This window comes from Anser anser (assembly GCF_964211835.1).
Source record: "Anser anser genome assembly, chromosome: 26".
Lineage (NCBI taxonomy): Eukaryota > Metazoa > Chordata > Aves > Anseriformes > Anatidae > Anser > Anser anser.
This window is the reverse complement of record NC_139747.1, coordinates 6250630-6275803: the sequence shown is the minus strand read 5'-3', so window position 1 is coordinate 6275803 and position 25174 is coordinate 6250630. Positions and strand designations below refer to the sequence as shown.

General features: G+C 49.9%; 4 protein-coding genes across 7 annotated transcripts in view; 2 read left to right on the top strand and 2 right to left on the bottom strand.

The window, feature by feature from the left end:
• Positions 1–1936: 1936 nt before the first annotated feature.
• On the top strand, positions 1937–3084 carry BOLA3 (bolA family member 3). Its single transcript, XM_083811802.1, has 4 exons — positions 1937–2066; positions 2168–2291; positions 2477–2565; positions 2923–3084. The coding sequence occupies exons 1-4, from the start codon at positions 2031–2033 to the stop codon at positions 2986–2988; spliced, it is 315 nt and encodes a 104-aa protein (XP_083667928.1). The 5' UTR covers positions 1937–2030; the 3' UTR covers positions 2989–3084.
• Positions 3085–3269: 185 nt separating this feature from the next.
• MOB1A (MOB kinase activator 1A) lies at positions 3270–8889 on the bottom strand. Its single transcript, XM_083811801.1, has 6 exons — positions 8750–8889; positions 7200–7366; positions 6270–6363; positions 4966–5099; positions 4677–4840; positions 3270–4078 (listed from the first exon to the last, which is right to left on the bottom strand). The coding sequence occupies exons 1-6, from the start codon at positions 8761–8763 to the stop codon at positions 4001–4003; spliced, it is 651 nt and encodes a 216-aa protein (XP_083667927.1). The 5' UTR covers positions 8764–8889; the 3' UTR covers positions 3270–4000.
• A 9-nt stretch (positions 8890–8898) lies between these two features.
• On the top strand, positions 8899–17390 carry MTHFD2 (methylenetetrahydrofolate dehydrogenase (NADP+ dependent) 2, methenyltetrahydrofolate cyclohydrolase). The gene is made up of 8 exons (XM_083811800.1): positions 8899–9030; positions 10875–11059; positions 11931–12053; positions 12538–12690; positions 12770–12877; positions 13257–13349; positions 14364–14489; positions 15331–17390. Exons 1-8 carry the CDS (start codon positions 8942–8944, stop codon positions 15468–15470), a joined length of 1017 nt encoding a protein of 338 aa, XP_083667926.1. The 5' UTR covers positions 8899–8941; the 3' UTR covers positions 15471–17390.
• Positions 17391–17529: 139 nt separating this feature from the next.
• Positions 17530–25174, bottom strand: part of SLC4A5 (solute carrier family 4 member 5) — a 29498-nt gene continuing 21853 nt past the window's right edge. For 2 of the 4 annotated variants that reach the window (XM_083811796.1, XM_083811799.1), the window contains 9 exons: positions 24778–24891; positions 23924–24085; positions 22777–22955; positions 22604–22676; positions 22398–22466; positions 21954–22127; positions 21586–21747; positions 20128–20195; positions 17530–19289 (listed from right to left, as the gene is read on the bottom strand). In XM_083811796.1, the coding sequence (XP_083667922.1) occupies positions 19124–19289; positions 20128–20195; positions 21586–21747; positions 21954–22127; positions 22398–22466; positions 22604–22676; positions 22777–22955; positions 23924–24085; positions 24778–24891 (1167 nt within the window). In that variant the 3' untranslated portion in view covers positions 17530–19123. Of the gene's footprint in view, positions 19290–20127; positions 20196–20949; positions 21032–21585; positions 21748–21953; positions 22128–22397; positions 22467–22603; positions 22677–22776; positions 22956–23923; positions 24086–24418; positions 24533–24777; positions 24892–25174 lie in introns of all 4 variants that reach the window. The other 2 variants (XM_083811797.1, XM_083811798.1) reach the window with 2 other exon arrangements.

Genomic DNA, 25174 nt, shown 5'->3' with positions numbered 1-25174 from the left:
TGAACGGGATGCATCGATGTTGTAAACATGGTGCTTGGGCACAGCGTGTAGACATGGTGCTCAGGAACAGTTGCTCAGGCACAGCACTTGCCCGTAGTTAGCTGACTCAGTGCTTGAACATGGTGCTCGGGCATTATGGACATGGTGCTTGGGCATGGTGCTTAGACTTGTTGTTTGCCCACCATGCATGTACATGGTGCTCAGGCACGATGCTCAGGCACAGTGCTTGGACGTGGTGCTTGCCCACTGAGCACAGACATGATGCTTGGTCCTGGCACACAGACACAGTGCTCGGGCACAGTGCTTGAACGTGGTGCTTGCACCTGGTGCACATCCACAGTGCAAATGTATGGCGCTTGGTCACGTCATATGTGCGCTGTGCATGGGCCCTGCACAACACTGGATGAGGGCATACCCTGGCACAGTACCCTGACACAGTGCCCAGCACCTCCCCATCCCTTGCAGCTCATTTCCCTCCCTGAAACAACAGGCGTTTGCTTACGGGGGAGCCATGGCAAGGGAACAGCTGGGCTTCACACTTTCCCATCTCTTTATTTTCCCTTTTTTCCCTTTGCATTTTGTTGGGTTTCATTGGTGCTACTTTTTTCCTTTGGGTTCCTGTGAGTGGGGGGGGGCAGCAGCTCCCCCACGCCCCAAAACCAAGGCAAATACCTCAACCCCACACACACCCCGCAGCGCCATGGCAGCGAAGGCAAGTGAAACTGGGGCAAATCTTTCCAAAATCAGGGATCCTTTTGCAGCGGTGTTTGTTCCTTTTTTTTTTTTTTTTTTTTTTTTTTTCCTTTTGTTATACCTTTCCGCCCAGGCTTTTCCTCATTTTTGCATCCTTCAGGGATTACAAACTGCCGTAGTTTCAGCCTTGTTTTATCCTGGAAGCATTTTGGCGGTGGGTTTTGCACTGCAGCGCAGTGAATAGGTAATAAAAGGAAAAAAAAAAAGCGCCATTTTCTTGGTTTCAGCACTCGGGATTTGATTGGAGGTGTTTTTTTTGTTTGTTTGCTTTGTTTTTGTTTTGTTTGTTCTTTTTTTTTTTTTTGACATTTTGTTTGGGTTTTGGAGAGCTGATGAGGGAGGTGGGACGGTGGCAGGCAGGGGGGTGGGGGGGGCACCGCGCAAAGTCCTTGTGGCTCCCAAGGACTCACACTTGAAGATTTCTTGGTCGGCTCGGGACTGTGGTTACTTGAAATGAAGTTTTTCCGGGGCGGATCGAGGAACGGTAGATTTTCCCATGTCTCAAGGCAATAGGATTAATGTGTATTAAACTGTAGATACTTCTAGGACAGTAAATTTATGCTGATAATTTTATTTTGTATAATTTTCCCTCTTTCCCTTTTTTTTTGTGTGTGGTTTTTGTTTGTTTTGTTTCTTAATGCCCTATTTTTTCCCCTCACCTCCAGTGTTTTGGTAAATTTATTTTTAGGATGCCTAAGAATTCCACGTATGGATCCTTCCCCTCCTTTCCCTTTCTTTTTTTTTTTTTTTTTTAATTTGTATTTTATTCTAAGTTACACGCAGCTGACCAGGCTGCGAGATGTATTATTCCTGATATCTTTAAAATATTGTGGGTGTTTTAATAAATTTTATATTTATTTTTTGCACTCAAACTTGGCCGTTCTGTTTGTCTCTGCCTGGCGGTGAGGTGGGGATGAGGAGAGGCCCTGGGGGGGGGGGGGGGGGCTGTGTGTGTCGCTGGGGGGGGACGACAAGATGGGGTCGTGGCTGTGGGGAGCGGGGGGGGGGGGCTGTGCCTCGGTGGGGTTTGACGCCCGCTTCGGTGGGGGTGGGAAGGTCGGGGCTGGGTCTGGGGGGGGTGAGTGGCTGTTCAAGCAGGGCACGGGAAAGGCCTGCGGGGGGGGGGGGGGGAGCAGGACGGGTCCGGGGCTGCCGCCAGGCCGCGGCCCCGCCGGGGTCCTCCGGGCCGGCAGGGGGCGAAAGGAGGCGGCAGAGGCGCGGCGCGGCCTTGTGCCGAGCCCTCCCCCGCCCGGCCCCGAGGCCGCCACGGGCCCAAGATGGCCGCCGCGGCGGGGCTGCGGCTCCGCGGCCCGGTAAGTGCCGCGGCCGGCCCGGGCCGTGCGGCGGGGGAGCGGCGCTGCCGGCCCCGCGGAGCGGTGTCACAGCGCCCTTGTTTTGCGCCCCCCCGCCCCAGCTCGTTCTGCGGTGCGGCCCCTGGCGAAGCTTCACCTCCCGGACGGACGGCGAGGCCCGAGTGAGCCGCGTCCTGCGGGAGAAGTTCCCCCGCGCCTCCGCCATCAGGGTGGTGGACATCTCCGGTAAACCGCAAGCTCCCCCTAACCTCCCCGCCCCGCACCCCCGCACCGTGCCGTGCGCTCCGCCACGGCGGGGCTGAGCCCGGCCCGGCCCGCGGCGGCTGCCGGGGGGGGGGGGGGTTCCTGGGCGGGCGGGCGGCGGCAGCGCTCTGCCGGGGGCCGCACCGCGGGGCTGCGCTTCCTTGCAGGAGGCTGCGGTGCCATGTACGAGGTCCACATCGAGTCGGAGGAGTTCAGGGAGAAGCGGCCGGTGCAGCAGCACCAGATGGTTAACCAGGTGAGGGCTGCGGCGGCCGGTGCGAGGTGCCTGAGATGCGCACCCGCACGCAGCCAGGCATTGGCACGCTCCTGCGGCACCACGGCCGCACGGCGTGGGCATGCAGCATTTGGCCCTCGTGCTCTGTCACTGCTTGGTTTTGCATCTTGCTTGCATGGGTATGCTGCAGCGCTGCACGCAGTCTGCTTGCGTGCATGGCCCTTGCAGTTGACACAGCAGACGCTGCATTTGCACTTGAGCGCTGCATGCATACAGCACTTAATTAGGAGCTCCACTTTAGCACTTAATACTTGGTGCTTTAAAGCCACCCGCTTTCACATTGCAGTGGGACTTAGTATTTGTGTTTGTCTCTTACAGGCACTGAGTGAAGAGATCAAGAGCATGCATGGACTGCGCATCTTCACCTCCACCCCCAAGCCCTGATGCTGGGCTGAGCTCTGTGGTGGGAAGGGGGGGAATGGGAGGGGACTTGTGCAGCTGCCGGGAATGACCCGGTCAATAAAGATGCTGGAGGCTGTGTGTGTGACGAGGCTCTGGACCAGCCAGAACTGGGGGGCAGAAGCAGGATGCTGCTGCAGCCACCAGCCGGGGGACTCCCTGCAAGGGAAAACATGCCTTAGGGTTGTTTGTTTTCAACTGGAACACCTGGGGGGGGCTGTGAGGACACCAGTGCATAGAGCAAGAAGGTACAAGGACAAGACATCCATTAAAAAAGAGAGCAGGAAGAAGAAACTTTATTGCCTTGCCACACATGGTCCCTGCCATTCCCTCTGTGTTGTGTTGTTCCCCCCCCCCCAGCTGGGGACAGAAAAGCTGCTCTGCACAGCAAGGGGACAGGCTCCCCTTGACAGGCACTTTTTTCCTCCTCCCCCCAATGCTGCCATGAGGGGAGCTTAAGGCTCTTGGCCAAAGTGCATCTAAATCCAAAAAAAGCACTTCCAAAAATAAGCTGTTCCACTGCTGCTCTTCCCCAAGGGAAGCACGTGCTGGATACAGCCCCAGGCTGGCTGCTTGTAGGCCAGGTTCTGTATCCATGGGATCCAGAGTGAAACTGCTCCAGCACTGAAAACAGCAGTGTGGCACTCTGGAACTTCACCCATGCCTGTGGGAAACAAAGCAACCTGCTACAAGCTCTGTGTTAGAGTCCCAGACTGCAATTCTTGCCAGACTTGAGTACATAGCTTAGAAAAAAACGTACGAAGTAGCGCTAGTCACCACAGCTCAGCCACCAGTTATAAAACAATGCAGGCTGCCACTGTGCAGTACAAGCACTGTTTTGCCAAAGGCCTGCAAGACTGAGTGAGGCGATGCCAGCCAGCACATCATCCAGCTTCTCGAGGCTTGCACTGCTGAAGGTGAAAGGGAGAACGGCTGGTGTACAAAGCAGAAAGGAACAGCCACAACCAGAAGCTGAATGGGTTCTCCTGGGGGAAGTTTATCTGTCTTTGGAGCCCAGCTTCTCAATCAGTTCCTGCAGTGGAGCCAACTCCCGCCTGTCGATCAAGTTAAATTCCTGGCAGGAAAAAGCATCACAAGAACTAAACACACTGCTGAAAGAGCCACTAGAAAACACAGGGCTCCAGGTGCAGCCAGCACACATGCCCTGGGAACCAGCTGCATAAATGCGTGCTGGCATAAATTCCCATGCAGACATTACTGCAGCCATCTCTCCCATTTCTCTGCGGAGAGATTCAAGCGTTTTTGGCAAACCATGTTGCACTGCTGAGGCTGCTCAGCACAATGAGTCACCCGCAGTTACAGGCTGTTAAAAAATGGGCAACGTGAAAAAGGTGCTGCTGCTACCTCAGAGTCAGTTACTGAGCTACAAAACCCCAAGTTCTCTTTGAAGTCCGGTCCCTTTTTTGAGCTTAAAATTAGAAAGGGAAATGGAAGCCTTTATAGCCATCTTGCACAAAAATCAAAACAAACCCCAGATGGCGCTGCTGTATGGCTCACATGGTAAAGAGGGTGAGAGCTGAGCTGTGTTCCATCACAACACTGTTGTAGACCTTCAAAGAGCAAGTAGGCTCTTAAAATCCAACTCCCTTTAAAAGCAATCAGGGAACAAGAAACCCTGGTGGAGGCAGGTGACCAGCTGTTCTGTAACTCACCTGCACAAAGAAGATAAAGTGCTTGAAGGAGGTGTTGAGGTGGGCCTCCTCCTGCAGCCGCATGACAGAATCAAAGTGCTGGTGGTAAATGTGGGCATACACGCGGAATAGCCGTTTCAGGATGGTCTTGGCCACCGACATGAAGTTCTTGGGAAAAGGGACGCCTGAAAACCACCAATATGCAGGGATAAGTTTCAGTTTGGTAAGAAGCAAAAAGAGACCTTCCGGTGGCACTGTGGCTCAGTCCTATATACAAGGCACCGTTGCATCATGCAACAGTTGCAATTACCAATCTTTGAAGGGAAGAGGGTTTCGTCATCCAGCTGGTCCTGAACCCATGTCATCAAGTAATCAATGTACTTTGGAGCTGAGCACTTAATCGGCTTCTTTATGTTGGTGCCGTCTGCCCAATGGTACTCGTATCTGTTGGGAGACCGAAAAAAAATATTCTTTGCTATACGAGTGAAAGAAATACATTTTCATTGCATTGTGGCTACTCTGGCAACAAGGCACTGCAGCTTCCTCCTTATCTTGGTAAGGTGTGCTCTGCAAAAGAAGCACTTTGTGCAGCGACCCTCACAACTGATGTTCAACTGGGAATCAACCTCTTCCAACATCAGCATTCCTTTAAATGGGGCATGTGATGGGGCCAAACCCCAGTGCCTGAGTTACTACATATAGAATCATATAGTTTTCAGACATCAATGGAGAATTCAGCACTCCCTTGGGGAGATGCCCACCAGCACGAGACAGCCAAGACCCCATCCTGAGGCCACATGTCAGCCAAAAGCTTTTAAAAGCCACCATCTCAAACTGATACGTGCTTATAAATCCACAGCTCCTCAGACGTGGGGCAGATTTCTGTCAGAACACTACGTAGCATGGAACTCTCCTTTCTCAGAGATCTTTTGCAAAATTGGACAGTGGGGAAAAAAACGTTTCAATTATCATGTCGCAACCACCACTAAGTGAAAATGAACACTGCACTTTAAACAGGAAGTCGTTACAGGAAACATCCCCAAATATAGAAACAGGAACTTGCAATCTAGATAATTCTGGTTAGAAAAGCAGGGCAGGACTTTACACAGCACCCTACAAATACTGCTCAACAGCCAGACTCCATGCTGCTGTCCCAAATAACAAGCCTCAACCAACCTTACCAACAAGATACGCTGCTGTTGCTTCAACTCAACAAAGTACTTAAGTTCAGAACCATCATGTATACTCTTCTTCAACCTTTCAATCTTCTTCAGTCACTTTCACTCAGAAAAAAACAAGCAATGACCTCTTGGAGCGCTTGCTCTGAGACAACAGATTAAGAGATGACTCGAACAGAAAGATCTGCCACTTCAAAGTTAGATCTCTTATTTTCCTTAAAACAAATCTGCTGCTGATACCAAGCGGCTTCCATAATGGACCACATGGCTTCGCATGCAGGTGAGTGACTCTACAGGAGCATGATGCTGTGCCCCAACACCACCCAGACACATCTCATTCCTTTTTAGCTTTTCTCGACACGCTTGAGTGACCTGAACATCCATCCACTTCCCCAACACATAAATTGCAGCTGCAGGCTGCCATAAAACTTCTTACCTTGGTCCAGCAGACATGACTGGACAGCTGGCCTCTGTGCAAAACTCTGTGATGGTCCCATAGAGCATATTGATTTGGTTGAAGAAATCCACTGCTGTAAAGGAAAAAGTATCAAATTTATCCAAAATGCAAACAAAGCAGACTGCAGCACCAATTTGCTTCCATTCAGCTGACATTGCCTCTGAGGATCACCATCACAGGGGTGAACATACTGCAAAGCTCTCCACAAAAACACACACACCATCATGTGGCTGACTTCAAGACCCTTTGACCATCTAGGAACATGAATATCTCAGTCAGCTTTGATCCTTTTTTTTTTTTTTTTTTTTTTAAATCTTCTGGCTACTGCCCCTGACTTATTTGTACAGCACGAAGCTGTACATAACCTCCTAACTTCCTGTAACTTTGAAATAACTGCTTTAGTTCCCAGCCACCTTTTTAAGAAAGAAAATACAACTCCTAAGTTACCAACACAAACCTGGAAAATATGGTTGAAGAATATAGTTCCATTTTTTACCCAAGCTGTTTACTGTCACAGTTTTTGCAGCCAACAGCACTAACTACTGGTTTTATCATTCCAAAATCAAGGCTTACTCCTAATTCTAAAAATAACCTTTCACAAACCTAATCATCTTTACAAGTTGGAACTTGAAGAAAATGCACCCCAAAACCACAATAGCATGGATTTGTTTCTTGCTTTTTGCTTGCTTCCAGAGCACAACAGCCCTTTGACTCTTGACTTACTTTCCTTTTATCCCTACCTAGTTAAACAGAACCTGGCCAGGATGTGAACTTCATTTGGGATTTTTTTTTTTATTATTATTTTGTTTGTTTATTTGTTTTCTTTTCTTTTAAGGATGAAATCCAGAGATTCATATTCTTCCCACTCCACCTCCACACATGGATGGATTGCTTTTTCATAGGACTTACTGTTAACTGCGATCCACTCATTAAGGTCCTCTCCCTCTGGCAGCATAACTGCTTGCCTAAGGTTACCACTCCCCAGGGTGGCTTCTGCATGTTTCAGGAGTTCATACTGATGGGAGCCTTCAGGAATATTCTTCTTGGGTTTGAATGTTTTCGAAGATCGACTCCCACTGACAAAAGAGAAACATTTCTAGTTAATCTGTCAGCTGCAATCTCTTCTAAGAAATATTTCCCTCCTGCTACAGCTGAATTACTCCTTGCCATTTGGCACTTTTAGCTGTGGTAACACCAGCCGTTTACCCCTCCCATCCCCCTACCAGGGTGAACGTATCATATGCTCAGGCCAAAGTGTTTCCGACAGCCGTGTGCACACTTCCCTTTTTCACATCGCAATAAACACTTGGTGCAAAGGCCTAAAGACTGAACAGCGACAGTTGCATTCAGAGTGGCCCACAAACCAGGAAACAAAACCACCAGCTGACTGGGTCAAGTCTGACAGGGCAATGACAAGACACTCAGACACACTGTAGAAACAATCTGCTCAAAATAGCAATTTAACAGACTCCAGCCCTAAAACACAAATTACCATAGCAGTTGCAATTGTCTCTTGTTGTGTTCTACAACAGCTGTGCCGCTGCACAACTCCACGCCCCTACAACAATGCCGAAGCTGCTCTCTGCAGGGTGCTCAGAGGGACACAGGTCACTGAACTCAGTACTGGCTTTAAGCCCACGCACAAAAGCCAATACTGCCAAGAGCTGAAGGAATTTCAATGCCTCTGAACCACAACATTTAACTTCCAGAGTGTGCAGAGCCCACAGTGTCCTGCTCTCAGCTTTTGCCAACTCTGCTTCTGATTTAGGGTGGCGCAAGCCGAAGCATCGAGGAGGGTACATATGCTTCATCGCTGGTCCGCTGCCTCCCCTAGTCGTACACAACCAGACGTGCTTGGCTTGCGCACGCTTCACACCAGCTTCCTGGTGCAGCATTACTGCACGGCCTGAGGTCTTCACACACTGCTTCCGTGCGACGTTCTGAGCGGAAATAAGAGACCCTTCAACCCAGCTCACTCTTCAGCCAAGCCACTGCCTCCTGTTACACCACAGGCGGAATACGCAGGCCCAGCACATTGCTGACCGCAGACAGAGAGCCCCCAAACACAGACCTCGCACACCACCGACCCCAGAAAGAAGGCACCCAGCCCCTCCCCGCACCACAGCCTGCCACCGACCCTTCTGCCACGCTTCCCAGGCTTTAAGAGCTAAAATCTTTCCGAGCATTCACATCACACGGGTATGCCGCAGCCCGCCCCTAGAGCTGGTTACCGATACTTCTTCGCACCGAAGAGAGCCACAAGTCCGAAAGCCATCTCCCCCCCGAGGCTCCCCCCCCGCAACCACCGCTGCGCTCCCCCACCCCGCAGCCTCCCCCGGCCCCTCACGAGCCCCCGCCGCCCACCCTGCCTCCAGCAGCCTTCCCGTGCCAGCTCCCCGCCTCCCCTCACGACCCGCCCCGCGGCTCCTCCTCGGAGCCCCCCGCGGCCGGGCGCTCACAAGAGGAAGCTCATGGCGAGCGGCGCCGCTTCCCCTCAGGCCGCTCGGCGCCGCTCCCGCCGCGGCCGTGCCCCTCAAGCTCTCGCGAGACCCAGCCCGGGCCGCGGCCTCGAGCGGGGGCGGGCCCTCGGCGCGCTATAAAGGGGGCGGGCGGGGGAGCCGCGACGCCTCTCGTCAGGTGCCGCCGCCGCCATGGCCCCGGCGCTGTGCCCGCTCCGTGCCCTCGGCCGGGTCGCGCTGCGGCCCCCCTGCGGCCGCCGCCTGCACCTCAGCGCGCACAGGTAGGGCCCGGCCGCGGGGGGCCGCGGCGTGGGCGCTGCCGGGGGTGAGTGAGGCGAGTCCCCAGCGGCCGTGCCGGGCGCTGCAGGCTGATGAAATCCCGCTGCCGCCTTGCGTGGAGGGTCTGCGGCGGCGGTTCTGCCCCCGGGGGGGGCTGGGGGCTCGGCGCCTGTCCGAGAGGTTCGGCTGGGGTGCTGGCTGTTGGGGTGAGGTGCCGAGTGGTTAACGTACCAAGAGAGCCCCGTGCTTGCACGGGTCCTAGCCTAGGAAAGAAGGGAGCGCTGCACGCCATCCCCGGTGGGGATGTGAGGCTTTGCTATGCCCCTGCTCCGCGTTGCTCCGGGCCTGGAGCAGCTCCGCTGGGGGCTCCCCTTTGCTGCAGCCGTGCCTGGAGCACGGAGACCCCTCAGGAAGCAGCGCCGGGCTCGTGGGACTCGGGTGGGAGGAGGTGTGCACGTCAGGTAGCTGGGGCTGCTCGGTTCTTGAGAAGGGAACTGCAGCCTTGTTCCTGTTGGGATGTGTGACATGGGAGGGTGAAAGCCATCAGGCTCTCTTCTAAGGGGTGGCTGTCTCCTGGATTTCCGTGGCAAGCTGGTGGTGGTGCGTTTTGCTTGCTGGTTGCCTCTGAAATGGGCAGGTCCTGGCTGTGGGCGATGCCTGTGCAGTGACACTGGGGAGCAGCTCCCTCTGCGCCGTGTGAGGGGCCTGACGGAGGAGCCGAGTACTTGGGTAAATATTTGGGTACGCGAGTGAAGAGCACATCGCGAGGCCTTGCAGGAGGGGGTTCCAGCGAAGTCTAAAAGTGAATCTTGGGCAGGTTAATCCCTCACAGAGGGACTAGTGAGTGAGAGTCGCATTCTAATGTGAGTGATAGCCATAACCTGAAAGAAAAAAAAAACAAATGTGAGCAGTGTGCACAGCCTGTGCTGATTGGGGCTGGCAGCTGTGGCCTTGTTAGCTGTAATCCGTGCCAGCCTTTCTATATGCTGCAGGGTATCCAATTGCCTGGAATGCATTTGACAGAGACTCTATATTCTTCTTACCAATTTAGACCCGAGAAGTACGTGAGGACCTGTTCTGACATGGTTCAAGTGGACAAATATCCCCTCAACTCCAGCTAAGCACTGCAGTCTTCTGAAGGGGCTGGAATTGAGTATCCAGCCCAGCTCTCACAACCTAGAGTTGACTGAAGTGGTGGCAGCAATTAGTTGAGCAGGGGAGGACACGTGCCAGGTGCATGCTAGGTAGACTGGCGGTATTCCTGAGAAATCCACGGGTGACTGGGCTCTCCAAGAACTGCACTCAGTGCAGCAGTGTGACACCATTCTTTGCTTGTCAGACATGCCAGAATTGCTTGGTATCTTTTGTAGTGGAAATTCCACTTCAGTGGAACAAGTTCTGCCTCATGTAAGTCATTTGTAGTGAAGCTGTCATGCCTTTTAAAGGGAAGGGTGGCTGACTTTTCAAAAGGTGAGGCTGGTCATATAGCTCATGCTTCAAGCTAAAATATGAACAATACATGTGGACTTATAGCTTTACAGAGAAGCAGAGTGTATAGTTTCTTAGGCTTCACAAAAAAAACAAACTGTCCCTCCAGTAGTTTTGCTTGTTAATGGTAGCTTTGGGCAGCAGAGCTGGAAACTTAAGACTGAAATATGCTGCTTAACACAATTTGCAGGGGGAAAAAAAAAGGTTTGTAATAAAGGCTTGTACTCAGCTCAGATGAAAGAGACAGTTCTGTCCTGCTTTGTGGTTAGCACCTGTTTCTTGTGCTAATGTTGCACAAAGCTTGGATTTGATGTTCGTAACAATGCTGACTGTTTTGGTAACACTTTTTCCACTGCAGAGATGATGCAGTTGTGATTTCTGGAAGGAAGCTGGCCCGACAGATCAGACAGGAAGCCCGTCATGAGGTTGAACAGTGGGTAGCAGCTGGAAACAAGAGACCTCACCTCAGCGTTGTTCTAGTTGGTGAAAATCCTGCAAGTCACTCTTATGTATTGAACAAAACCAAAGCAGCCGCTGATGTTGGTAAGTCTTGCACTCTGCTCTGAAACTGGAGCAAAGTGACTGCCTCCTGTTTTGTTGGCTGGGGGGAGTCCTCTATGCTGGAAACTGTGGAAGATCTTAGGATGCATCCACCTGGCTGCTTTTCACCTCAGCTGCATTGCTGTCCAGGCTTATGGCAGAACTTGCTGTGAGTGCTTTGGCTGTGTTCATAGTAGTGCTGGGATGTAGTTAATAGGCATAGTTTGAATGTGTTATGCCACTTGAATCCTCTAGGGCAACATCAAGCTCTGCAGTTTGGATTTGCAGTCTTTGCAGGCCTGTGTAAAACACTGGCAAGGCTTTGATTTGCCTTTTTAAACTAACTATCCAAGCTGCAATCACATTCAGCAGAGTCTTGGAAGCCAAGGTCCTACTTGGTGTTCAGCCAAAGATTTCCTGAGTGGCCTTCTGGGGAAATGTGCTGAAGGTGGTCCAGGGCACACAGTGGTTTAATTTCTTACTGGGGTCTGTGCTGCTGAAGCCTTCTTTGGAACTGACATTTTAGGCTAACATGCCCTTCTGTGGTGAAGAGGGTCTGCAGGAGGTGCAGTTGCATGTTCATCATAACACATTTCCATTTAGTTTCTCCAAGCCCTCCATGCACTTGGAGGGCCTCTGGTTTCAGCAGACTTTCCCAGGAATGACTGCACAGACTAATGGTCCTTAATCATAACTTGCAAGACTTGTGAAGGTCTACAACCTGGAAAGTGTTCATTGTTGTATGAAGCATGCAATCCTTGGTGTATCCATATTGGATTTTGTGCAGAAATGAAACTAGACAGCTTAAATCAGCAGTTGCTTCCCACTGTTGTACATGCTGTTGTCTAACTCAGCACTCTCAATGACTGCACAGGAATCAGCAGTGAGACGATTCTCAAGCCAGCTTCTATTACTGAGGAAGAACTACTGGATTTGATCGGCAAACTAAATAATGATGCCAATGTGGATGGCCTGTTAGTGCAGCTTCCTTTACCCGGTGAGTAGCTAGATATCAGTCTGTTTCATTTTTATATAAATCTTTCTAAGAGTTTGTGCCAGAAGGAGGTATAGCTCAGGAGTTCTCTTGCCGCATGAAAAGTGGCACGCTGATGTAGCTTAAAGAAATTGATCTCACTACTTCATCATACTGCTGCCTGTATGAGTTGAGTTGATGGGGGTCATGGAAATCTATTCTTGTGTGAGGAGTATCAGTTTCCTGAGCCAGGAGCTTAAATTTGGTTGTGACACTGAGGCAGTCTAAAAATACCCTCTGCATTAGCGACACTGTAGTTCCCAAGTGGTTCCAGTCCCCTTCTGCTGGGAGCTCTTAGCCTTGAGCTCACTGGAGGCTTTGAATAACTTCAAGCTTACGGACTTTGAAGGGGTTGAGGGGCTAGTGCAGTGAGCCAGGCCTCTCATTGACTGCAAAATGCTTCTTTTTTTTGTTTGATCCCCAGTGCTAAAGCTTTTATCTTTTCCAGAACACATTGATGAGCGAAAGATTTGCAATGCTGTGACTCCAGACAAAGATGTTGATGGCTTTCATGTAATAAATGTGGGGCGCATGTGCCTTGACCAGTATTCCATGCTGCCAGCTACCCCATGGGGTGTGTGGGAGATCATTAAGAGAACTGGTAAGCTGCTGCAGTATTTGGCTGCTGTATGGCACAACTCCAGCTTGTATTTGTCTTAAGACTCTCATGTCTACTGCAGGCATCCCAACACTGGGGAAGAACGTGGTGGTGGCTGGCCGGTCAAAGAATGTGGGAATGCCCATAGCCATGTTGCTGCACACAGATGGCAGGCATGAGCGCCCAGGAGGTAGGAGCTTGCTGGTCTTGGAGCCTGTGCACCAGGCAGTTGTGGGAAAAAGCCCTTTGCCTGTACCACAGTCCTTGTTAGGCTTTTAAGCAGGTCCTAGGCCTGCCTCAGGGACCGTGACATCACATGGGCTGTGGTTGAGGCTGGGGAGTTAACTCTGCACATGGGCAGCCTTGTAACACTTCAGAGCCTTCTTCAGTTAGTCCTTGTCCTTTTCCATGCAAGATCTCTCCCTCTGACTTTATAGGCTACTCCCAGTGGTTTGTCCTCAGGCTCCTGTATTTCTGCTACCTTCACAGGTGTCCTTGAAGGTGAAGAGTTAGAAGTTGACAGGTTTAGGTACACTTACCAGTAAAAGGCTGTGTAACCCCTTTTGCAGGTGATGCCACAGTAACAATATCACACCGCTACACTCCAAAGGAGCAGCTGAAGCAACACACAATCCGTGCTGACATTGTGGTAGCAGCAGCAGGTAAGACTGAACTCTCAGTACAGGTGAGATGCACAGAGGATGCTGCACTGCAGCTTGTGTGGTGTTTCTGATGGGAATCTTTCCTTGCAGGAGACAGTTCTGTTGGTATGATATGTTCCAGGGCCTCCCTATCTGAGGCATCTCTGGCAGCACAGGGATAATCTGGTATTCTTATGGCTGCTGGCAGCTGCTGTAGGCAAGGGCTGGCTGTTTGAGCCAGCCAGTATATCCTGTGATTAAGCCTAGGAGAGTCTAGCAGAGCTGTTTGTGGCCCTTCGAAATGCAAAATAACATCTGGCAGGAGGGCTTGGTGTGCCAGCAAGCACTTGATCAGACCTAAAGAACAGCTACAAGTAGATGTACTCTTCTCCAGGTTGAAGGTGGGGTCTTGAGCTATTCCCTTGGCATGGGGGTAGCTCATCAACAGAAAAGTTGATTTGGGGTGTTGATGCTTGGCAGCTGAAGCTTGCTGTAAGCTTGTGGGAGAGGAGAGAAATGTGGGTTAGAAATTGGGTATGAAGAGACATAAGGTACTGGAAGGATTCGAACTGGTGTTTGAAGGTAGTGTTGCATAAAAGCAGAAATGCTGCTGGCAGAAAGGAAGGCGTGTTCATAGTCAAAGGTGGTCAGTAAACCAGAGAGAGAGTCACATGAAAGAGTTAAGTCTAAGTGGAAGGTAGGATGAGTTCCTCAGCTGATGCAGTATGTGGTAGAACCAGACAAACGCCCCACCCTGAAAGGGGTGTTCCAGGTTGTTTGCCAGACTTTTTTCTCGGGGATGGATTCTAGTTCTTTATACTGAGACTATAAGTAAACAAATCCTTGATTTCTGGGTGAGATGAACCTCTCAAGGAGTGGCACTGGATTTTGCAACTGCGGCTAGATTTGTATTTGTGAGGCAGGAAGGCCTGGGTGGGTCAAAACTTACGGGGCTGGATGGTGTGAAGATGAGGGTGAGGGGGAAGAAGGGACTGTTTAGCACCACTATAAGCATGTGGTTCTGTTCTCTTACAGGCATTCCCAACCTGATCACAGCTGATATGATCAAAGAAGGAGCTGCAGTTATTGATGTGGGGATAACTAGAGTGCAGGATCCCATCACTGCCAAATCAAGGCTGGTTGGGGATGTGGATTTTGAAGGTATAAAAGACTATGGCATCTGGTACTTTGAGCATTAAACTTATGCTTAAACTCATCATTAAACTTCTTAGCATGCTGAGAAGGGGTGAGAAAGTCCTGGTTCATGTAGTGGAGCAGATGCTGACCCATCCTGAAGCTCTCTTGCTTGTGCATTCAGTGTACAAGGGAAGAGCTTTACTGTAATATGGCATAGGAACACTGTATATTGCAATGTAGAAGAGATTCATCCTGGACCTGTTGTTCTGCTTTGTCTCTACTCAGATTTATAGTCCATGCTCCTGCTTTTAAATTTTGTCTTATGAAAACACATGGAACTTACCTTTTGGCTTGCTATTTACTGGCCTTGCTCACCACTTAGCTGCAACAGTGCCCAGGCAGGCTGTTCTGATGAGCTCCACATCTCCATCTCCATATACCTTGCAAAAGGTACTGGAAAGTCCTTTTGGAAGAGAGGGCAAATACTCAGACTATTACTTTATTGGAGAGCTTTGCAACTTTGCAAGAGCGTGCATCAGGCCCATCCATATCTGGTTTCAGATTTGATTTCTGTTGCATAAATCTAGCTATTAGACCTTTCTTTTTTTCCCCAGCCTAGGCTAGAAGGTAAGTTTGCTTAATAGTGGAGATGGTCAGGCTATGGTGTGCTTTATGTTGCCTTGGATAATGAGGAAGAGAGGGGAGGGATGGGATAACTAACGTGAGACTAATATTCCTTAGCTGGCAGTCTTGGAGGAATTTCAACAATATTAGATTGATTATGGCTTCTTACCAAGCTGGCTGACTAGTATGTCTTACTGCTCTTGACCTTTATGCTAAACTGTAATTCCTCCCCATTCTGCAGGGGTGAAGAAGAAAGCTAGTTACATCACTCCAGTCCCTGGAGGAGTTGGGCCCATGACAGTTGCCATGCTGATGAAGAACACCATCATTGCTGCCAAGAAGCTGTTGAAACCCAAATCACTGGAAGCCTTAACTGTTTAACATAGGACTGTTTTTAGCACTGAAAACAACATTCCAAAATGACTCCCAGACAGGCCGATAGAAAATGCAATATTTTTATTTATTGTACAGAAGTGGTATTTCCTATTCTGAGGTCATAGATATTTATTTGAAGCTGAAGCATATGTGCATTGCTTATACCAAGGCATAAGCATCTACACTCCTGGCCTCTTCATTCAGCACGTAACATTTAGCAGAGCTGCTTTTTGAGCTAACACTCTTCTAAGAAGTCAGCCCTGCAGCTTACACTGTTCTTGCAGGGACAGAGCAGCAGTTGGGATGTTGGGTGTGCAGTTCTTCAGGGAGCTTGGTGCAATATTAGCAATCCTGGAGGAAATGGAGTGGGGCTTCACAGTGCAGACTTAATGACTTCTGTGCTTCTGTTCTCACAAATGCCCAGACTGCTTGCATTTGACCTGCTCTGAAGTATTTTACTCAATGCTAGACATGTAGTTTGAGTTGAGCTCTTCTATAGAACCATCTACTTGAAAAAGCCACATCTGTTTTCAGCTTGGCTGGGGCCATAGACAGTGGTAGATCTCTTGTAACATATTGAGTGTGCAGCTAAGCTTTTTTTTTGCTATTTGGATGGTGACTTTTTTAAACCCTTTTTCTCTAACCAAAGAAAAATGGGGGGGTGGGGGGGGGGTGGGGAGCGCTGTTGGTGACTGTACTGGGCCCACAGTAAGCTTCCTGGACTATAGTGTGAAAGGATTCCAGTGCTTGGTGAATAATCCAGGCTAACTCTGAATAAAGTACGGAAGGGGGGAACCCCACTTGTTTCCCAGAATTACTTCTTAGCAAGTTTTGTACTTCTCTGACAAATGAAAACACTTTACAGTGAGTTTCCCTTGTTCCCTCAGAGCAGGGCTGGGTCTGGCTTTCTCCGTGACTTTCTGAGTTGGACCAAGGCATAAGTGCTACATCCATAATTAATTTTGTTCATGCCTGAACAGAAACTATTCAGCTTTTAGACTCTAGTTGTAAACAAATCCATCAGCTGTTGCTGATGTTCATAGTGACAGTGTAAACATACAGTCCTCTGCTTTTTGCTTGCAAGCTCTAACCTTACTTTGGAAAATCTTGAGTGTAGTATTGTTCTGGGGCAGTGAGGTGGGTCTAGACTTCCTCTTCAGCATCTGGCCACATATCCTTGGTAAGACTGATCCTACCTTTCTGGGTGCTGGGAAACTTTTTTGTGAAGCTGAAGGTCTGTTGCCATGCTAGAGCCACCTGTTAAGTCATTGCAAACCACACATTTCCCCCATTCCCCTCCAGGGGAGAGCAATTACTGCTTATAACAATGCTAAACAAGGAACACCTGGAGAGGGAAGGTTCAATGACTGAGATTGCATCAGAAATACACTAAGAGCAGAGAATAATTTAAATGAGATTTATTGGATTGTATCACTGATAAATACAAAATGGCTAAAGAAGTGTGGTAATGGGTGGCAAATCTGTGACAATCCGGTATTTCCATATGCAAAAAATATAAACCATTTGTAAGACTTGCAAAAAGGAGAAATTTAGCTGAAACAAGCAGTGTTCTAGAGGGATCTGAGCTTAGGCTTCAGTTGTGCTCTATGAAACATGTGGAAAGGCTTTGTGGACTCTGGTAGGGGTGCTGTGTAGTAGGTGCTGATGTACTGGTTAAAGCAAATTTACTATCTGGAGTGATTGCAATCACAGGCCTATCTGTACCATGCTTTAGCTAGCACACGTGAGATTGGTACAAAACACTAAAAAGTATAGACAATGCATCCAAGCTGAAATAGTTCTTAGTGTTAACGTCAAGCTAAGTGGCGCTTGCTTAAGTAGTCACTGGAGTAATACTGTTTTATTAATCTCACCATGGTTCTTCATAAGGTATACTTGAACCAGAAAAATACTATAAACAGAAAACTGCATTCATGTCTTCGTTTGACGTGACTATTTACAAAGAACTGGGCTCTGTCCTGCATAAAGGTTCAGATCAGTTGCAATATTTAACCAGTGCCCCAGAAACCCCTCTGTGGCTGGCCTTAGCACAGAATTTCTATAAATACCAGGTAGGCTGTTTCTGCTTGGGAGATGAGGGGGAGCTTTTTGCTACCTTAAAACTGCAAGAAACATCCATCTACCGGAGAGAAAGTCAACAAACAAGACTAGTCTTTCTAAATCATAGCCTGCAGGCATGCTGGGAAGGAAAGCCATTTGAAAGCCTCATCGATGCCTCAGCATTGCTGGAAGAAAGTGAGAGCTGGGCAAGCCAAACTGCCTGGTGCCTGAGGTGGGTCCTGACCTGCTCCCTGGTGGGGAAGCAAGTGCAAAGTGTGTGGGGATACGTGGTGAGGGATGTGCTTGTTCTCCCATCAGTGCTTCAAGCTGCTTGCTGTTAAACCACCTGAGTATAATTACAATTGAGGAGCTCAAGGGGGTGCAAAGTCCCTTGTGCAGGGGCTGGATGGGCTCCTTCAGTGTGCCCATGGCAAAAACAAGGTGAGATAATACTCCAGTTCAGCTGGCTTCTGGTTGGATGCAGCTATTGCTCCAGCCCTGTTATCAGCCTAGGTTTCTGAACAGCACTGGGGGTCCTAGACTGGTTCTGGGAAAGCTGCACTTTGCTAGGGCTGTGGATGTGTGGATGGATAAGGCCATGCTTGCCTAACGGAAACTGTGTTGAATTCCCTGCAGAAACCATGACCCGCTGCCTGCAGCAGTAGTGCCTGACAGCCAGCAGAAATCATGCCCTGTTCCCTGCTCTGCTGTTGCTCTCAGGTGCTCACAGCCTGCCTGTTGTTACTTGCAAGAAGCAATGGCCTTTGGCCTCAAGGTCTCCTGGTCCAGAGCCTTCGCTCCTCCTGCCAGTGCCTCTTTGCAACCCTCACTAGCCTGCAATGCATCCCCCTCACCTTCTTATACATCTATGCTGGGGTGAGCACAGCTGAGTCCCCCTGGGGCAGGAGAATCCCACCTGCTGCAGCAGAGAGACCCTGATTGGGTTGCTGGGATGCTGCAGCATGGCTGTGCTGCAAGAGGGGACTCCCACTGCAAGGGGTCAGACTGCTTTTGTTTGCATCCTGCAAACTCAAAGCCTGAGGCTCCCCATAGGAAATGCACTACCCCCTTTGCCAAGCCAGATTTGGCAGGAGTTGCGCTGCGATTTCAGGGCAGGGGGAGCTGGGATGCATGCTCCCACTTCCTTCTCAGGCGTGCAAACCTCCTCCCCACCCCAAAATCCCCCTTGAAAGGTTTACCCCAGCACAGTCCCCTGCTCCGTAGGCCACGCATGCAGCCAGCTGTTCCCTGACATCCATGGCCCTGACTGCCTTTGACTTCTCCATTCCAGCAGCATAGAACTGCTAAAACCCCTAGAACGGGCAAGTGGAGGCCAAATACACCAACTCCACATTTTTAGCCCCAGCAGTGGGGGGCTATTCTGCCACCAGTGCATTCTGCTACCAGCAGTGATGCATTCGCCCAGCAGAAAGGGAGGAAATTCAACAGCATTACACTAAACGCTACTGAAGCAATGGGCCTCTGGGGCCACCATCTCCTCAGGGTCACATAGAAAAATATGTCCAATTAGTTTTATATATATATATATGAATATATAAATATATATATATAAAAATTAGAGGAAGCACTGCATGGAACTATAGTGTGGTCTCACTGCCCATGTCCCGAGGTGGCTTTTCGGTGTCGGTGTCCTCGTAGTCTGATTCCATCTCTATCTTCACCTGGGGCACAGCGCAAATCGGGTTTTGTGAGTAGTTAAATGCTGGAGACGATGGACACGAAATCTTCAGGTGAAGCGTAATACTGCAGAGGAAGAGGGGGGACATAGGGAGGTAAGCATTTGGCATGGGTACCTGATTAATGCCCCAGAAACCCCAGCAAAGGGCTCCAGATGCTGCTACTGCCATGAAAAAAAGTCATTAAAAAAATTATCAAATCATAGAATATCTCGAGTTGGAAGGGACCCACAAGGACCATCAAGTCCAACTTCTGGTTCCACAGAGGACCACATAAAATCCAACCACATTTCTGAGACAGTTGTCCAAACACTTCCTGAACTCTGGCAGGAGTGACCACTTCCCTGGGGAGCCAGTTCCAGTGCCCGACCACCCTCTCAGTGAAGAACCTTTACCTAATTTCCAGCCTGAACCTCCCCGCTGCAGCTCCATCCTGTTCCCTTGGTTCCTATCACTAGTTACTGATCTTTTGCAATTAGCATGTATAATCTGTAGGTAGAAAATTACATGAAGCTTTCAGAACTCATCTGTACATCTCATCCTAAAAATCTCTGCAGCTTTACCCAGTAGCATCTTATTGTCGTGAGTGCTCTCACACCAGGCTTGGAACACGTTAGCCGGTTCCCCCCCCGGTTCCCCCCGCCCCCGCCCAACCTGCTTTGAACAACATGATAGCCATGGCCTGCAAATGAAGGCAGCCAAAATACCATGGGATGCTGTGAAAATATGTTCAGATATTTCAAAACTGCCCAAAGACAATGGCAACTGGCTCAAGGTAGTGGCAAAAACGATTCCCAGTTGGGACCATTGACTGCCAAACCTAGAAATGTTTTGCACCAAGGGCATGGGATCCCTAGGGATGGGGTCATGCAGGGAGTGAGTGGTGGAGTCCATTTGGTGCTTACCTGCGATCCAGATCTGAACCATTTGGGGAAGAATCAGAACGCAAAGCTCCAGGTGGAGGACCTCTTTCCTGGGGGGACATGGAGGTGAAACAGTTCCCAGGTGAGGAAGGAACCCCACAGAAAGCCACTCCCCCACCCCACCTTGCTACCAGGTCTGGTGGACCTCAGGTAGTAGGAGGGGAGGAAAGCTCCTGGGAAATGCTGATTTTGGGAGTGATCAGAGAAAGAGAGGAACCACCAGATTATGCAAGCAGCAGCTTGGGGACAGTAAATTAATTAGCACGTTAAAAATTGCTGACATCGTGATGCAATCTGGTGCCAAGCTGGAATAAACTCACCCAGATTTACTCCTTTATTTTTTTTATTTTTATTTTTTATTTTTATTTATTTTCAGTGGCTGGCCAGCTTTGTGCCAGGTCACTTATGATGCTTTTGGAATGAGGTTGGGCCAAATTGCATGTATCTGCCCTTTTGCATCCTGAATAACGCTGCCACAAGCTCTTTGCCTCATGCTTTTAGGGGCTCAAAGACCTTCTAAATCTTTTTATTTATTTTATTTTTATATCTCCCTCAGGTTCAGCTCAGGGAGTCCTGGCTTTTCAGCCACACAGATTTTATTAGCAGCACCAAGTGTGCTGAATCCCATAAAACCTGCTTTAAATACAGCAAATAGCCAACCCTCCCCCTAGCTTCGGCAGGATGAATCCAGGCTGCGTCTGCTTTGTTTATTGGGTTAGTGCACTTGGCGGCTGTGCAGGCCCCATTGCTGGGAGTTAGGAAGCAATAGTTAGCATGAGAGAGGATCCTGAGATCTTTACTTACGGCTGAGGCAATGGGGACCCCCATTTCGGGGTGCTGGTGGAAGGGGCTCCATGGGGATCTTTATGACTGAGGGAGATGGGAACTGGGGAAGAAAGCAGGGAGAAGCAGTGAAGGCAGAGAAGGGCTTGGGCTGCAGCTTGAAGCTGCAGCTCACTGAGGTGCCTGGGCAGGCTCCAAGTCTACCCAGAACACCTAAAGGTGTCCAGTCTCTGGGTAAGACTGAGGAAGTGTATAAGGATGAGGAGGCTTTGCTTTCGCCTTCCCAAATCAACCCACAGCACTTCTGCCAGGGAAAGAGCCTGCAGCAGGAGGTTGCACAGGCTAATGAGACTTTGTAGCCATACAATGGGTGCCTCATCTATGGGATCTGTGGTCTTTTCATTAATTTCCATTTTTGCCACGATTTTTCAGCTTTCAGGATGCTTTGAGCATCTCCTAGAGCCGCTGATCAACCCCATAGCATCACTTAAAGCCCCTAAATCAGCCAGTCCTATATACACAGAGAAATATCCCCAGAAATCAAAGACATTCTTCCCGAACCTGGAGGATTGTTCCAGTGGCACCATTCCCCTCCTAGGTGGGTCCAGCACCTCAGGGTGTCTGTGCTGTTCAGCCCCCCACCCATTCGACACACACCTCCTCGTCACTGCTGCTGTCCCCTTTGTTGCCTTTTTTCTTCTTCTTCTTGTCATCCTCTTTCTTCTTTTCCTTCTCAGGGATGATGTTGTCAATCCAGGCCAGGTCATGTTGGGAGAACACAAAATCTAGCAGTCGCCTCACCAGGATCAGGGCTAAAATCTAGGAGGGGAGAGATGCATGAGTTAGGACCTGTGGAAACACCACCATGGGGCCAGCCACACTCGCCAAAATTTGCTTAAATCTCAAAATCTTGATGAGGCTGCAATAACGGGACTGCATGTGGAAATCCAGAAAGTTGTGTGGTTTTTTGGTCAATAAAACATAAGTGAAAGCAGCCTGGAGGATGCTATTGTGCAGAGCCTTACCATGACAGGGAAGATGATCGCAGCCACGGTGGATTTGAGGATCCAGAGCACAGCCAGGCAGACAATCTGCACCAGAGTGAAGAGGTGGATGCGGCGCAGTGGCACATGCCGAAGGAAGACATAGTCGGGCTGGTGCTTGGCTGGCATGAGGAAGAGCTTGCAGCGGTCCCAAAACTGCGGCAGGGCAAAGCCTGCTGTTAGCTATCAGCTCCATTCCCCCCAGTGCAGGCTCCTGGTCACCCAGATAAACCCTCTTTTAATGCCCAAAATGGGAGTTTGAGGCTTTTTGATGGTTTATGGAGGGATTTGGATATCTGCTATCTCATGCAGCTGGAAATGCTGGACGCATGCACGTTCTGGGGTCAAAAATCCCCGTTTCTGCCCAGATGTGAAACCAGATGTGAAACCTCTTCATGGCCAGAGAGGAGGAGGAGAAGTGCTTACCTGGATGCCATTCAGTGATGCAACGCCCATGTACAGAAAGACGCCATACAGCACTGGCATGGGGATGTACTAGGGACATGGAAAAAACATGACACTTACAACAGAAAAGGTAGCAGCTTACTGTTGGGGATAGGGACAAATGCTGGGGGCCATGCAGGGAAAAAAAAAATGCCCCAAACATCTGCAGGGCAATGGGGATGTTTTACCTTCAGAATCGGGGCCAGGAAGACGGAAATCCCCGTCAGCACAAACACGATGATGCCTGTCACTCTCTGCTCCCTGGAGTGGCGAGAGAGGCAGGATGAAGCCACGCTGGGTATACCCACTGCTGCATCTGGATCCCCCACCCCGAGGAAGAGTGCAGCCAAGCCTTCCTCACCTCACACCCAGGAACTGGGGCTGCTCCCCTGGGGCACTGGTCTCTGTCTCCATCTTCAAGCTGTCGATGTGGGCGATGGAGATGACGGTAGCTGCCACGTACCAGGGCAGCCCCATGAAGGAGCACACAGCCATGAGGATGCCAACCCAGAACAGGTCGAGGTGGTAGCCCGCTGCTTTCTGCAATGTAGTGCCCAGAAGGGTCAGGAGGGGAGATGGGGGGGAGACAAAGAGCTTCCTCTATTCACCACGGAGCCCAGCAAGGCAGAGATTTCCCTCTACAGCACCCTTCAACCCCCAATGCTCTCCCTGAAGAGCCCAGAATCACCACTGTGTATTACACATTGCTCTCCACATTACACATATCCTCAGCACCCTACATTACCACAGCACTCACTGCATCACCTTGAAACAACCTACATTCCTGCAGTGTCCCCCACATCACCCTGGTACACCCAGCATTGCTGCAGAACACCCCACATTGCCATAGCACACCCTGCATCGCTCTCATGCACCCTGCATCACCCTGATGCACTCTGCATCACTCTGAAGCAACCTGTATTTCTGCAGAGCAGAATGCAGATGCACCCCATTCCGCCCTGATATAATCTACATCACCCTGTGGCACCCTGCATCATTGCAGTGCACCCACATCACACCTACATTACTCTCATGCATACTGCATCATCCTTGTGCTCCCTGCGCTGGTGCATCCTGCATAGTCGTGATGCACCCTGCATTGTCCTGCATTGCTGCAGTGCACCCCACATCACCCTGGTACACCCTATACTGTCATCGTGCACCCCAACATGCCCCACAGTGCAGCCTGCAACCCCCTATATTGTTCTGGTGCGTTTCACATTGCCCTGGTGAATCCTGCATATCCTGCAGTACATCCTGCATCACTGGTGCAGCCCAGTACCTACAACATTTAGTGAGTTTAACCCCCTGGAGGCTTTGTCACCCCAAAAATGCAGCTTGCAAAGAAAAGGAAAAGCCCCTTATTTGCACAGTATGCCAAGCTGGAGTGAACACCCCTGGCCTTGTGGCAGCACCAGATCTGCACCCCAAAAGCAGGTGCTTGCAAAGATGCACCTGCTGCCTGAAATGATGCTGTAAACCTGAGTGTGGGGTGAGTCCTGGCTCACCCGTAATTTGTGCTCCTTCCTGTTGACAATGACGGCTGTGATCTGCTGGTCCATGAAGATGAGGATGGTGACGAGAAGGGCAGGCAGCGCGCTTGCAAGGTATACCCACCATGGGTTCTTCCCGAAGGGAAACACGAACCACCCTCGGTCCACACGAGTGGGCTGTTGGTAGAGAGGAGTTTGCATGCTGCAGCCGAACACAGGTCAGGGATGGGGAGGAAACCCAATCCCCGAAATTTCAGGAAGCCCCACTTCACCCCAAATTCCATCCCCTCTGAGTATCATCTTATCCCATGTTCATCCTTGCACCCCATCAACACACATCTGGACCCCAACCACCCCAGCAGCCATGTGCCTCAGCCCACCATTTTCCCCAGATGCTCATTTGGACTGAGCTCTTCCCGCAAGGACTCCCCATGGCATGACAGTGATATCCCAGGTTGGGGAAGAGATGTTTTCAGCAACACCTCCAGAAAGGGATTTATTGCTTTTTACCTTAAAGTCAGTAGGCACTTGGAGCTTTGGGGTGTTCAGTCCGAAAAGCACATCCAGCCCCACAAACATTAGTATGGACATAAAGATAGAGAAATCACTAATAAGCTTACGCAGCTGCCAGGAGTGAGAGATAGGAAGAAAAGAGAAAGGGGGGAAGAAATAGAAAGAAAGGAAAGGAAAGGAAGAAAAGTCACAGAATTAGAATATTGCTCCAGAAAAGGCGAAGCAGTCTTTCAGAAGGATCCCAGACACCGCATTTTTCCCCAAAAGGGAGAAGGGAACTCAGTTTTCCCCCAAACCGTTGAGGATCTGGAAGAGAGTGCAGTGGAGAGGCAAGGCCCCTCCCAGTGTGGCCAAACCTTGATGATACTGGGAATATGCAGCTTTGGGGTGTCCAGTCCGAAACAGGCATCCACACCACAGAACAGCAGGATGGAGAAGACATTGGAAAAATCAGCAATGAAGGCCCTGACCTGGAGGTAGATGGGAAATGGGGGTGGAAAGGGTGATTAATGGGATGGAGGTATTTGCTCCTGCATCTGCATATTTCCCCTCGGCTTTCCAGCTCTGCACACAGGTGGACATAACTCACAAAAAGCATTATTTTTCCCTTTGCATTGCACTGTGATAGTTTATACAGAATGCAAGAGATAAAGCAGCGTCTCAGTGTTCAGATAGGATTATCCTAATTGATATTAACATCTCCTTTTCCAGCAAATCACCCTACTGAAAATAGAAATACGGATTTATTTTCCC